The sequence below is a fragment of the Bison bison genome, unplaced genomic scaffold (assembly GCF_000754665.1).
Source record: "Bison bison bison isolate TAMUID 2011002044 unplaced genomic scaffold, Bison_UMD1.0 scf7180017864181, whole genome shotgun sequence".
In the NCBI taxonomy this organism is placed as follows: domain Eukaryota; kingdom Metazoa; phylum Chordata; class Mammalia; order Artiodactyla; family Bovidae; genus Bison; species Bison bison.
This window is the reverse complement of record NW_011494753.1, coordinates 990166-1002004: the sequence shown is the minus strand read 5'-3', so window position 1 is coordinate 1002004 and position 11839 is coordinate 990166. Positions and strand designations below refer to the sequence as shown.

At 51.1% G+C, this 11839-nt stretch overlaps 1 protein-coding gene across 1 annotated transcript in view; it reads right to left on the bottom strand.

The window, feature by feature from the left end:
- The window catches only part of FAH (fumarylacetoacetate hydrolase (fumarylacetoacetase)), a 30882-nt gene that overhangs the window by 4109 nt on the left and 14934 nt on the right, over positions 1-11839 (bottom strand). Inside the window, exons 8-13 of the mRNA XM_010843229.1 lie at positions 9610-9709; positions 8208-8338; positions 5780-5855; positions 5304-5350; positions 3796-3897; positions 2888-3005 (exon numbers count right to left, since the gene is read on the bottom strand). Coding sequence (XP_010841531.1) covers positions 2888-3005; positions 3796-3897; positions 5304-5350; positions 5780-5855; positions 8208-8338; positions 9610-9709 — 574 coding nt within the window. The remainder of the gene's footprint in view (positions 1-2887; positions 3006-3795; positions 3898-5303; positions 5351-5779; positions 5856-8207; positions 8339-9609; positions 9710-11839) is intronic.

Here is an 11839-nt window from a genome sequence, read left to right as displayed (position 1 = left end):
CACTCATCTCACACGCTAGTAAAGTGATGCTCAAAATTCTCCAAGCCAGGCTTCAGCAATACGTGAACCGTGAACTTCCTGATGTTCAAGCTGGTTTTAGAAAAGGCAGAGGAACCAGAGATCAAATTGCCAACATCTGCTGGATCATCAAAAAACCAAGGGAGTTTCAGAAAAACATCTATTTCTGCTTTATTGACTATGCCAAAGCCTTTGTGTGGATCACAATAAACTGTGGAAAATTCTGAAGGAGATGAGAATACCAGACCACCTGACCTGCCTCTTGAGAAACCTGTATGCAGGTCAGGAAGCAACAGTTAGAACTGGACATGGAACAACAGACTGGTTCTAGATAGGAAAAGGAGTACGTCAAGGCTATATATTGTCACCCTGCTTATTTAACTTATATGCAGAGTACATTATGAGAAATGCTGGGCTGGAGGAAGCACAAGCTGGAATCAAGATTGCCAGGAGAAATATCAATAACCTCAGATATGCAGATGACACCACCCTTATGGCAGAAAGTGAAGAAGAACTAAAGAGCCTCTTGATGAAAGTTAAAAGGGAGAGTGAAAAAGTTGGCTTAAAGCTCAACATCCAGAAGACTTTAAGATATGGCATCCAGTCCCATCACTTCATGGCAAATAGATGGGGAAACAGTGGAAACAGTGGCTGACTTTATTTTTCTGGGCTCCAAAATCACTGCAGATTGTGATTGCAGCCATGAAATTAAAAGACACTTACTCCTTGAAAGGAAAGTTATTACCAACCTAGATGGCATATTCAGAGAAGACAATTGCACCCCACTCCAGTGCTCCAGCCTGGAAAGTCCCATGGACGGAGGGGCCTGGTGGGCTGCAGTCCATGGGGTCGCTAGGAGTCGGACACGACTGAGCGACTTCACTTTCACTTTCATGCATTGGAGAAGGAAATGGCAACCCACTCCAGTGTTCTTGCCTGGAGAATCCCGGGGACGGGGGAGCCTGGTGGGCTGCTGTCTCTGGGGTCACACAGAGTCAGACACGACTGAAGTGACTTAGCAGCAGCAGATGGCATATTAAAAAGCAGAGACATTACTTTGCCAACAAAGGTCCGTCTAGTCAAGGCTATGGTTTTTCCAGTGGTCATGTATGGATGTGAGAGTTGGACTATAAAGAAAGCTGAGTGCCGAAGAATTGATGCTTTTGAACTGTGGTGTTGGAGAAGACTCTTGAGAGTCCCTTGGACTGCAAGGAGATCCAACCAGTCCATCCTAAAGGAGATCAGTCCTGGGTGTTCGTTGGAAGGACTGACATTGAAACTGAAACTCCAATACTTTGGTCACCTGATGCAAAGAGCCGACTCATTGGAAAAGACCCTGATGCTGGGAAAGATTGAGGGCAGGAGGAGAAGGGGATGGCAGAGGATGAGATGGTTGCATGGCATCATCGACTCGATGGACATGGGTTTGGGTGGACTCTGGGAGTTGGTGATGGACAGGGAGGCCTGGCGTGCTGCAGTTCATGGGGTCGCAGAGTCGGACACAACTGAGCAACTGAACTGAACTCATCCTTACAACCACGCTGTGAGACTAGGCACTGTATCCTTAGCTCCATTTTAAAGATAAGGCAACTGAGTCTCAGAAAGATTCAATAACCTGAGGAAGGTCCCAGGGCTACTGGCGATGTGGGAGTCCAACCTGAATCTGTGTGACTCTGACCATGGTGGCGCCTTCCTCTCCAGCAATATTAAATGATAGGCATAATGGCCCCTCAAGGGGTAAGGGTGCCCTAACCTGCTTGGAATGTGCGTGCTCATACGCTCAGTCATGTCCAGCTCTTTTGTGACTCCGTTGACTGTAGCCCTCCAGGTTCCTCTCTCCTTGGGGATTCTCCAGGCAAGAATACTGGCATGGGTTGCCATGCCCTCCTCCAGGGCATCTTCCCAACCAAGGGATCGAACCTGCATCTCCTGCATTGGCAGGTGGATTCTTTACTGCTGAGGCACCTGGGAAGCCCCTCAGAATGGGCCGCTAGAAATCTTGTCACTAACTCAGTCAGGTAATAGGCACAGGGTCAAAGGGCACAAGGTCAGAAGGCACAGGGTCTCTGCACTGCAAAGTTCAAAATGTGAAACCTGCTATTATTTTATCAATTTGATCTGGGGGGAAGGAGACACTGAGCTGGACTTCCTTGGTCTTTTTGCTCCAGGAAGACTCTGATTTAAAGTTCTTGGCGGGGACTTCCCTGGTGGACCAGTGGTTAAGATTTTGCGCTTTTACTGCAGGGGACACGGGTGTGATTCCTGGTCGGGGAACTAAGATCCCACATGCAACACAGCTTGATTAAAAGATTAAAAGTAAATAAAGCCAGTCCCTGGCAGGCAGGGCTGGGGTGAAGGCCAGAACAAGCAGACACAGAGCTGGGACTTCCCTGGTAGTTCAGCGGGTAAAGAATCCACCTTCAATGCAAAAGACCCCAGTTCGAGTTCTGAGTCACAAAGATCCCCTGGAGAAGGGTATTCCCAGGGAATACCCACTCCAGTATTCTTGGGCTTCCCTGGTGGCTCAGCTGGTAAAGAATCTGCCTGCAATGCGGGAGCCCTGGGTTTGATCCCTGGGTTGGGAAGATCCCTTGGAGAAGGGAATGGCTACTCAGTCCAGTATTCTGGCCTACAAAATTCCATGGGCTGTATGTATAGTCCATGGGGTCGCAAAGAGTCGGACACAACTGAGCGACTTTCACTTCACTTCATTTCAGTCCCTGTCAGGCAGGGCTTGGGTGAAGGCCAGAAGCAGCAGACACAGAGCCGGGAAGGCCGGAGTGGGGACAGTTGGGACAGATGGCTTCCCGGCAGACGGTGAGGACGGCGAGGAGGAGATGCCGCCCGTGGGCCTGGCGCCCTCCCTCACCTGTCATGATGACTTCATCCCCATCCAGCAGGAACTTCCTGGTCTGGCCATTCCCCAGCTCTACGGCCCTTGTGCCCTTCCACGACAGCTCCAGCATGCAGCCGAAGCTCTCTGGCTCCTTCATAGCAAGAAGGGGAATAAGTTGTCACAGGCATTTACATCATGGCATTTCCATCACGGTGGGTGGGTCGGATCTGGTGTGGACAGTGGTTAGCAAGGCGAGGGGTAGGGGTGAGGCCTGGGAAGGAGCAAGGGACCCCACAGCCCCCAGAGACCCTGCCTTGGTGGGAATCACCCTGGAAATGTCCTCAAGTCCAGGTACCTTACGTGCCCTGCTTACTTCATTCAGGACTTGGGCGTTGGGGGGATGCTGGGCCAACCTGCCCAGGCCCATCCTGCCAGGCACCTGCCAGGCCCCTGCCCACTCTGGAGGCTGGGGCTTACCCAGATGCTGTTATGCTTGGCACCCCCCCCACCCCACCCCCCTGCTAGGAAGAGACTTTCCATCAAAAAGAGCCTGAGGTCTGGCCTTGCAGGAAGTGGCTAGTCCGTGCACCAACCAAAGTCATCACCAAAGGTTCATGGTGGGGGCGGGTAGCAGTGGGGCCACCTCATCCTGGAAGGATGTGCTGTGAGGTGGTGACAACCAGATACAACAGTGGCCCCCTGTGTCATTCTCACTCCCCCCAGTAGACAGAGACAGCCTCTCTCCCCTATCCCGATCTCTTCTGCATTTGAAAAAGGAGCCCCTTCTGCACCCAGAGATGGATGAAGCTATGAGGTGGACAGGGTCGTAAGATATGCATGCTCAGGCTGGACTCCCCTCTCAAGGGAGAACCTTCCAGTCTGTACAGGGAATAGGGATGCTCCATGCAGGCAGCTCCCAGGGGAACCAATCACATACTCACCGGCCCGCTGATGGTTCCAGAAGCCAAGAGGTCGCCCGGCTGCAGGTTGCAGCCATTGACAGAGTGGTGGGTGAGCTGCTGCAGCATTGTCCAGTACATGTACTGCGGGCGAGGACACAGAGACGGGGACGGGCAGGACAGGCTTCTCCTGAGCTGCCCGGAGCAGCCAGCCCCACTCACAGCAGCCCGCCCCAGGCTCTCTCCCAGTCCCTAGAGCAAGGACAAGCTGTCCTCCTGCACTTACCCTGTGACCTACCCCAGTTCTCTCCCTGCCCCTTCACCAGCTAGAGCCCTAGCTCCTGGGCTCCTTTTAGCCCAACCCTAACCCACCTTCTCCAAGAAGCACTCCTGGAGTTGCAAACCTCACTGCTCAGACCCTCAACGTGCAGCATGCTCAGGAGTCCATAATCCCACTTTGTCCTGAAATCACCCCAGAGTCCTGAGTTGACAAGGTCTAGGTCCTCACTAGAGCAAAAGTGTCTCGTGAGCAAAGACCTCAGGCCTTGGAACAGACACTGGGCAACAGAGCTGAACAACTCAAACAGAACCTCAGAGCAGCCTAAAGGATGAGGGAGCACTACGGGAGGTCAGGCCTGGTGGGAAGTGACCAAGGACCATGTGCCCGCTGAGCATCTCAGGGGCTGCACTCCTGAGCCTCAAGCCCACAGCTCCTCAGGTCTGCCCCTCCTGAAGCTACACACCCAGGAAAAGGAAACCTCAGAAATGGATTTTTGCACAAAAGCTCCCTTAAGCAGGCTCCCCCATTCCTTCTTAGCAGCCTAAGGAGCCCAGAATAAAGTTAAATTAAGAGGGAGACTAGAAGAAACAGGAATACATTGAATCAGAGGATGTTCAGTGGTCAGCAAACATATGACAGGATGCCCAGCTGCATTCGTCCTTGTCACTGTTGTTCAGTCACTCAGTCATGTCCGATTCTTTGCAACCCCAGGGACTGCAGCACGCCAAGGCTTCCCTGTCCTTCACTATCTCCTGGAGTTTGCTCAGACTCATGTGCTTTGAGTCGGTGATGCCATCCAACCATCTCATCCTCTGCCGCCCCCTTCTCCTCCTGCCCTTGGTCTTTCCCAGCATTCATCTTTAGGGAGATGCAAAGCGAAATCACAATCCCCAGAACAGCTGAAATGAAAATGCCAGTGGCTCACCTGTTGACCAGGATGTGGAGCAGCCGAAATGTCAGATGCTGCCCGTGGTGAGTGCAAATTGTAACAAGCCCTTTGGCAAGGTCTCTGGAAGGACTCCTCAGCCAAGTATGGATATACACCCTCTATGACCCAGCACTTCTATCCCTGGATATCCAGACATATGCACATTCATGCACACAGAGACATCGACTAGACTGTTCACAGTAGCTCTACCAAAAAAATGGAAACAACCCACCACACGCTGACCCATCATCACATCCCGACATGGATGCTTTTCTCCTGGTCCTGCCAGGAAGAAAGGTCTCCCCCGTCTCCAAAAGCAGTCTGCCCAGCCTTAAAGCTTACCTTAAAATTAGACCTGCATATGGTAGCTGCCTGGCTCATTCCTTCTCCTGTTAGGAAGACAAGTAACATTGACCAGAAAACTTAATTCCATTAATCAAGGAGTGGGGATCCCACCTTGTAAGGGGAACCCTTTTGTGGCTTAGGCTTTCCATTGTCTAATATGACTCCACCTAAAGAGTCTATGAACCAATAAGCTCATAGGCTAGGGTCTCAGAGCTGGGGGACTTCCACAGAGAAGTCAATACCATCATTATCCCACTGCCAGGTGACAAACCAGACAGATTTAGTAACAGACAGATTCAGTAATATGCCCAAAGTCCCAGAGCTGGTCAGGGGAAGAACCAAGACTTGAACTTCAGCTGTAGCCTTCAAAGCTGGGCTCTCTCACTACTGATCCACTGGCCTTTAACTCAGCCCAGCCGAGCAGCCTCAGGGGTCCACCCAGTTTGACACAGCCTCTGACCCCCAGGCAGTACCTTTCAGGGCAACAGAGAGGTTGATGTCGAATGTGTAGGGCTGGTCATGGCAGAGATACGGCAGGGGCTTGGGGTCCTGTGAGGGCAGAGGAACACAGAGGGGCTGGGTTGGCTGGCCGAGCTGGCCAGGCTGGCCCCACCGCAGAGCAGCTGGCCAGGACGACCTGAGAAGAAGGGGCATCCCCTCTTTCCAGGACAGTGCTGTGTCCCTGGACACTGGGGGGTGAGGGTGGCAGAAGACAGGGTGATCAACAAAGGGTGCACAGTCCCCCTGGTGCTCCTGGACTCAGCGATACAGGCCACTTTGACAGCCAGGCCAGAAGGTCTGTACTTTGTCCAAAAGCAATGTCTCCCCCAAGAGCCATCTGTGACTCCCTAGTGATCCATGAGCTAATGTGGGGTGACTTTATTTTCATGATTATGTGTTTCTTTTCATGATTGACTTGGTGGCTAGTTACATGGATAGGGACCTAGAAGTTCCTTTTCTAAATATACTATGTTTTCAAATGGAAGCTGCTTTAAAGAAAAGCATTCAGCCTGCATCCTTTGCAGATGTTTGCATACATTTATATCTAAGACAATTCTGTGGCTATTTTTGCAGTGTATGGATTTATTCTTTTTTAGCACTATTTGGGTTGTAACCATAAAATCTCAATATAAAGAACCCTTGTTGTTGTTTAATTGCTAAGTCATGACCAACTCTTTTGCAACCCCATGGACTGTAGCCCACCAGGTTCATCTGTCCATGGAATATTCCAGGTAAGAATACTGGAGTGGGTTGCCATTTCCTTCTCCAAGGGATCTTCCCAACCCAGAGATTGAACCCACTTCTCTTGCATTGGCAGAGAGATTCACCACTGAGCCACCAGGGAAGCCCAAAGAACCAGTGTAGGGATGGGAAAATAAAAAGAAAGAAAAAGAAAAGCATTCAGTAAGTCATCATTCACAAGTGGCAAGAATCCTGAAGGTTGCACTTTAACAGTATTTGGGAAGGATTGGTATATAAGGAGATAGAGCCCAAAGGTCTTTGGTGAGGGTGAGCAGTGCCTGTGAGCAAAGAGCTGGACCAGGGATAAAGCCTGGAGGGGACAAGCCAGGGATGTGACTGCGGGCCAGGCAGTCCTCGGAGAGTGGGACTCACCGAGGAGGGAGGAGACAAATCTCAGAGACTGAAAAAGATGGGGAGGGAGATGCTGGCAGGAGTGGTGGAGGACGGAGCCTCACGAGGAACTGGTCTGCAGGGAAAGACTCCCAGTGTTTCGGTACAGCTCCATGAGAAGACAGCAGGCTGAGACATGTCCAGGGAGCCACATGTGAGGTGGGGGCAGAGGCCATGAGCAAGCAGGGTCAGATGTTCAGGGGAGCAGGATTGGGAATGAGGGAAGAGCAAGGCTGAGCGCTCAGCCCGGGCTGCCCCCACATGGAGAATAGAGTCCACTGGAGCATTGCAGAAGATACAGGACTGAGACTGGTCACATGCCAGAAGCCAGGGGCAGAGTGTCTAGGAACAGTAGGGGGCTGCCAAAAGGTCAAAAGAATTTCAAACCAGTCGATCCTAAGGGAAATCAACCCTGGGAATATTCACTGGAAGGACCGATGCCAGAGCTGAAGCTCCAACACTTTGGCCACCTGATGCGAAGAACTGACTCATTGAAAAAGACCCTGATGCTGGGAAAGATTGAAGGCAAGAGGAGAAGGGGATGACAGAGGATGAGATGGTTGGATGGCATTACAGACTCGATGGACATGAGTTTGAGCAAACTCCGGGAGATGGTGAAGGACAGGGAAGTCTGGTGTGCAGCAGTCCATGGGGTCGCAGAGTCAGATACAACTGAGCGACTGGACAACAGCAAAGAGGTCCATACTGAAGAGGGCACAAGACCATGGCGTCAGTCAAGGTCAAGTGCACTTTGGTGGAGGTCACTGGGGGTGATGGGATGGAGGCAGCAGCAGACTGTGACAGCCTGAGGAGTGAGGACCAAGATCCGGAGTCAGGCCAGGACAGTGGTACAGGGACCAGGAGGCTCGGCAGCAGGATGCCCTGTGGTCTGACTCCACACTGCAGTCTGTCAGTCGGCCTCCAGGGGGCGCCATCACACAGAACACAACTTGGCAACCCGGGAGGTTGTGCAATGTGATACTGGAAGGGACCCCTTCTCCTGCCAACTGGCCAGTTCCTGTAGCCTCAGAGGATTCTAAAGGTTACAAAATTCCATGTTTTTTTCCCAGAACTGTGCAAGGAACAGGGAAAACAAGGCAGAATGACTGGCGCCATGCTTGCCTAGAGGTCCCTGCAGTCAAGACCCCCAAGCACGTGGGCATGCTGGGGACACAGCACTTACCCTCCAGACCCTCTCCAAACTGGATGGGTAAACAGCTGGGAGGCAGAGGGGCCCGGGTTTGGGACTTCTCATAGAGGACGTCTTACCTGCTCCGGGTTGGACACAGCAAAGGGCATGAGGGCATCCATGGGCACCACCCACGGAGAGATGGTGGTTCCAAAACTCTTCCCAAGGAACGGCCCAAGTGGGACGTACTCCCATTTCTGGATGTCTCGAGCTACAGGAGAAGGGACAAGGAGGGCTGACAGAAGCCGACAGGGCCACCGGCCAAGTCTCCCCTCTCCCCTTGACGAAGGACCAGACGCTTGGCTCAGCCTTGCTGACCCCTGGTGCTCCAACCCCAATGAACTGGTTGCCCCGGGATCAAGGACAGAGGTCCTCTGAGGTCACCGTGCCAGGCTGCGGCCAAGAGTGAAATGACCAAAGGGCAGGAAAAAGAAAAGTACTCTTCCAGTACCAGGAGGGAGAGAGACATATTTGTCACAAAAGACAGGAATTCAAGGCCAAGAAGAGACTGCAAACAAATCTTGTTACTTCTTCAATAATTTAGCACCCCAGACCCAAAATCCTGTGTTTTGTCTGTTGTTTACAAATTTATTATTTGTTTGTAAAAAGGTATAAAATCTGCCTGCTTTGTTCACTTCCTTAATTCTCTTCTGTGCACTCCTGTATTTACAAATTATATTTGTTTTCCTGCTGTTTAACTAAAAGGGAGGTGCAGGCAGGATATTTCCTCATGAAGGGTCTGGAATCTCAACCTCATAGTTCCTGGGATACCTGGCACCAGTTTCCTCCTATATAAGGCAGAGGGGTTGAGACGAACTCAGAAATGGAGCTGTTTGGTTTGAAATCTTAGCTCAGCAACCAGCTGAAATCACTCTGTGCCTCATTCCTCACCTCTGTAAAATGGGAATAGTAATATTATCATTGGGCTTCCCAGCTGGCACTAGTGGTAAAGTGCCTGCCAATGCAGCAGTCATAAGAGACGTAGATTCAATCCCTGGGTTGGGAAGATCCCTTGGAGAAGGGCATGGCAACCCACTCCAGTATCCTTGCCTGGAGAATCCCATGGAGGACCCTAGTGGGCTACAGTCCAACGGGTCTCAAGAGTCAGACATGACTTAGTGACTAAACAACAAAAATATTATTAGTGCCCAACTGGGATCTGGCAGGAGAGTCCACAGGAGGAGTTCAGCCCTGGGGCCTGGCACAAAATTGCTCAAACATATTGGTCATGTCCCTCCGTTCAACTTACAAGAACACTGGAGCTCAGAGAGGTCAAGTGACTGGCCAAGAGCTCAGAGCCGAGAGGTCTGTTGGATACCCAAGCCTGCGCTCTCAACCACTGACCACCTGCTGCCTCTGACCAAACCAGAGCCAGGAGACCACCTTGGCTTCTGCAAAAAGTGTCCCAAACACCCAGCCTTCCCCCAGACCCAAGAGTGCACAGGATGCTCAATACCAGGATGCCCGGCTCCCCATAATTACCACTCCAGTCGTTCATAAGGACCATTCCAAAAATGTGCTCGTGGGCCTTGGAAATGGGGATTGGCTCTCCGAGTTTGTTCCCAGGGCCTACAAAGAAAGCCTGACATGGGAAAGCTGATGAGAATCTGGCTCTGACCTGCTGCCCTTGCCTGGAAGGCAAAGGTCAGGCATTTCCAAACCCTGGCTGATACCTGGACTGCTACGTACAAATCCACCATACTTCTACACTGCACCTGAGTTGACAGACAGCCACAGCCCTGCTCACAGCCCTGCTCACAGCCCTGCTCACAGCCGGGGCCATAGTGAGCAGCAGCGGGCCAGTGCCCACCCAAGACCCCTGCACGTGGTCCCTGATCACGGCAGCCCTCTTCATCTCCTTCAGCCCACACCTCTGCCCTTTCCCACACTGCATTTCACAAGCCTTGTGAAAAGTGAAAATACCAGGGTTTGTATTCATGTCATAAAAAATCAGAAGGCTGACTCCATGATGTGGCAAAGAGAGCCCATGGGGGCAAACTCCACCCCTTAACCCATCGTACAATTCCAAGTAGATGAGAGATCTAAATTTTTGCAGAGTAAGGTTCTATCTAACAAGTACTAGAAAAACAAAACACCCCTCAAATCTTCAAATTCTTCAGGTGGAGAGAGTCTGCTGCTGCTGCTGCTGCTAAGTCGCTTTAGTCGTGTCCGACTCTGTGCAAGCCCAGAGACAGCAGCCCACCAGGCTTCCCTGTCCCTGGGATTCTCCAGGCAAGAACACTGGAGTGGGTTGCCATTTCCTTCTCCAATACATGAAAGTGAAAAGTGAAAGTGAAGTCGCTCAGTCGTGTCCGACTCTTAGCGACCCCTAAGGTGACATAAAAGGAAATGCCATAAAGGAAGTGATTGACATGTTTGACTTTATAAAACTGTAAAATTTCTGCATAAAGAAAGACAACAAATAAAGGCAAAATGATACCACATTGGGAGTAACATATTTACAATGTATTACAGTGAAGTGTTAATTTCTATTAAATACAAAAGTGTATTAGTCGCTCAGTCGTTTCTGACTCTTTGTGACCCCATAATCTATAGCCCACCAGGCTCCCTTGTCCACGGGGTTCTACAGGCAAGAATAGTGGAATGGATAGCCATTCCCTTCTCCAAGGGATCTTCCTGACCCAGGGATCAAACCCACATCTTTTATACCTCCTGCACTGGCAGGTGGGTTCTTGTCCATCTGAGCCCCCGGGGAAGCACTTCAATACAAAACAGACTTTCAAACTGATAAGAGAGCACTGTGCAGAAAACTGGCAGATAGTAGCCGAGAATATCTGTGAAAGGAAAGCATCGCTAACACAACATCCAGGAAACAAGAGAGCGTCTAGACATCACTGCAGGAACGTGTTGGGAAAATAACTACCAGAAGCGCACAGAATCAACTATGACGTTTGCAAGACCCAAGTCCCAGTTATGTTCATTCTATGATGGTGTTTAAACATTGCACATTTTTCGTCAAGATTATAAAAAGAAAGATGCCGTCTTAGAGAGAATCTCACCACCATCGTCAAGATGATCTGTGCTCGCTACCCACCCAATACACCGTTTCTTCACACTCCGACTTTCCATTTACCTTCTGCCCACCCCTTCTGCCCCCGGACAGGAACCAACATAGGTAAAGCATCTGCCTGCAAAGTCCTCCATACTCCCAGAGAGAAGACCCTGGTCCCATTTAAACTGGGGCTCTGCACCCTGCTCTGGGGCATCCGGCTTGGGGAGACCGTCTCTTAGGGGCCACGTGGCAGCCTCACAAAGGCAGTGAGAGGCAGAGGGCTGGCTCGGCATGCCCTCCTGGGACTAGTGACTATTTGTCTCCCCTGGATGGAATCCAAAGATATCACCAGGCAGGATTGGAAATACACGGAGATCCAGCCTGCCTCCAATCAACCTAGAGGCCCATGCTCACAGTCCAACCAGGGGACCCCAAAGCGTACACCAGGGAACCCACACCAGGAGACACTCTGAGGACCACCTAAACCTGAGATTCAAATTTTCTGCCACCCTGTGTGTGTCCTCAGGTGACCCCTCAAAACCTCTCCGACTACTGATTTGGAGGTTACAAATGAACTGTTAATGAACTTACACATACAGAATCAGTGAGTAATGAGGCTGGACGGTACTTCTGATGGCCAGGTGGGGACCCAGAACTGCCATTAACATGGTTGAGATGAGGGAATGGCCCATTGTCCAG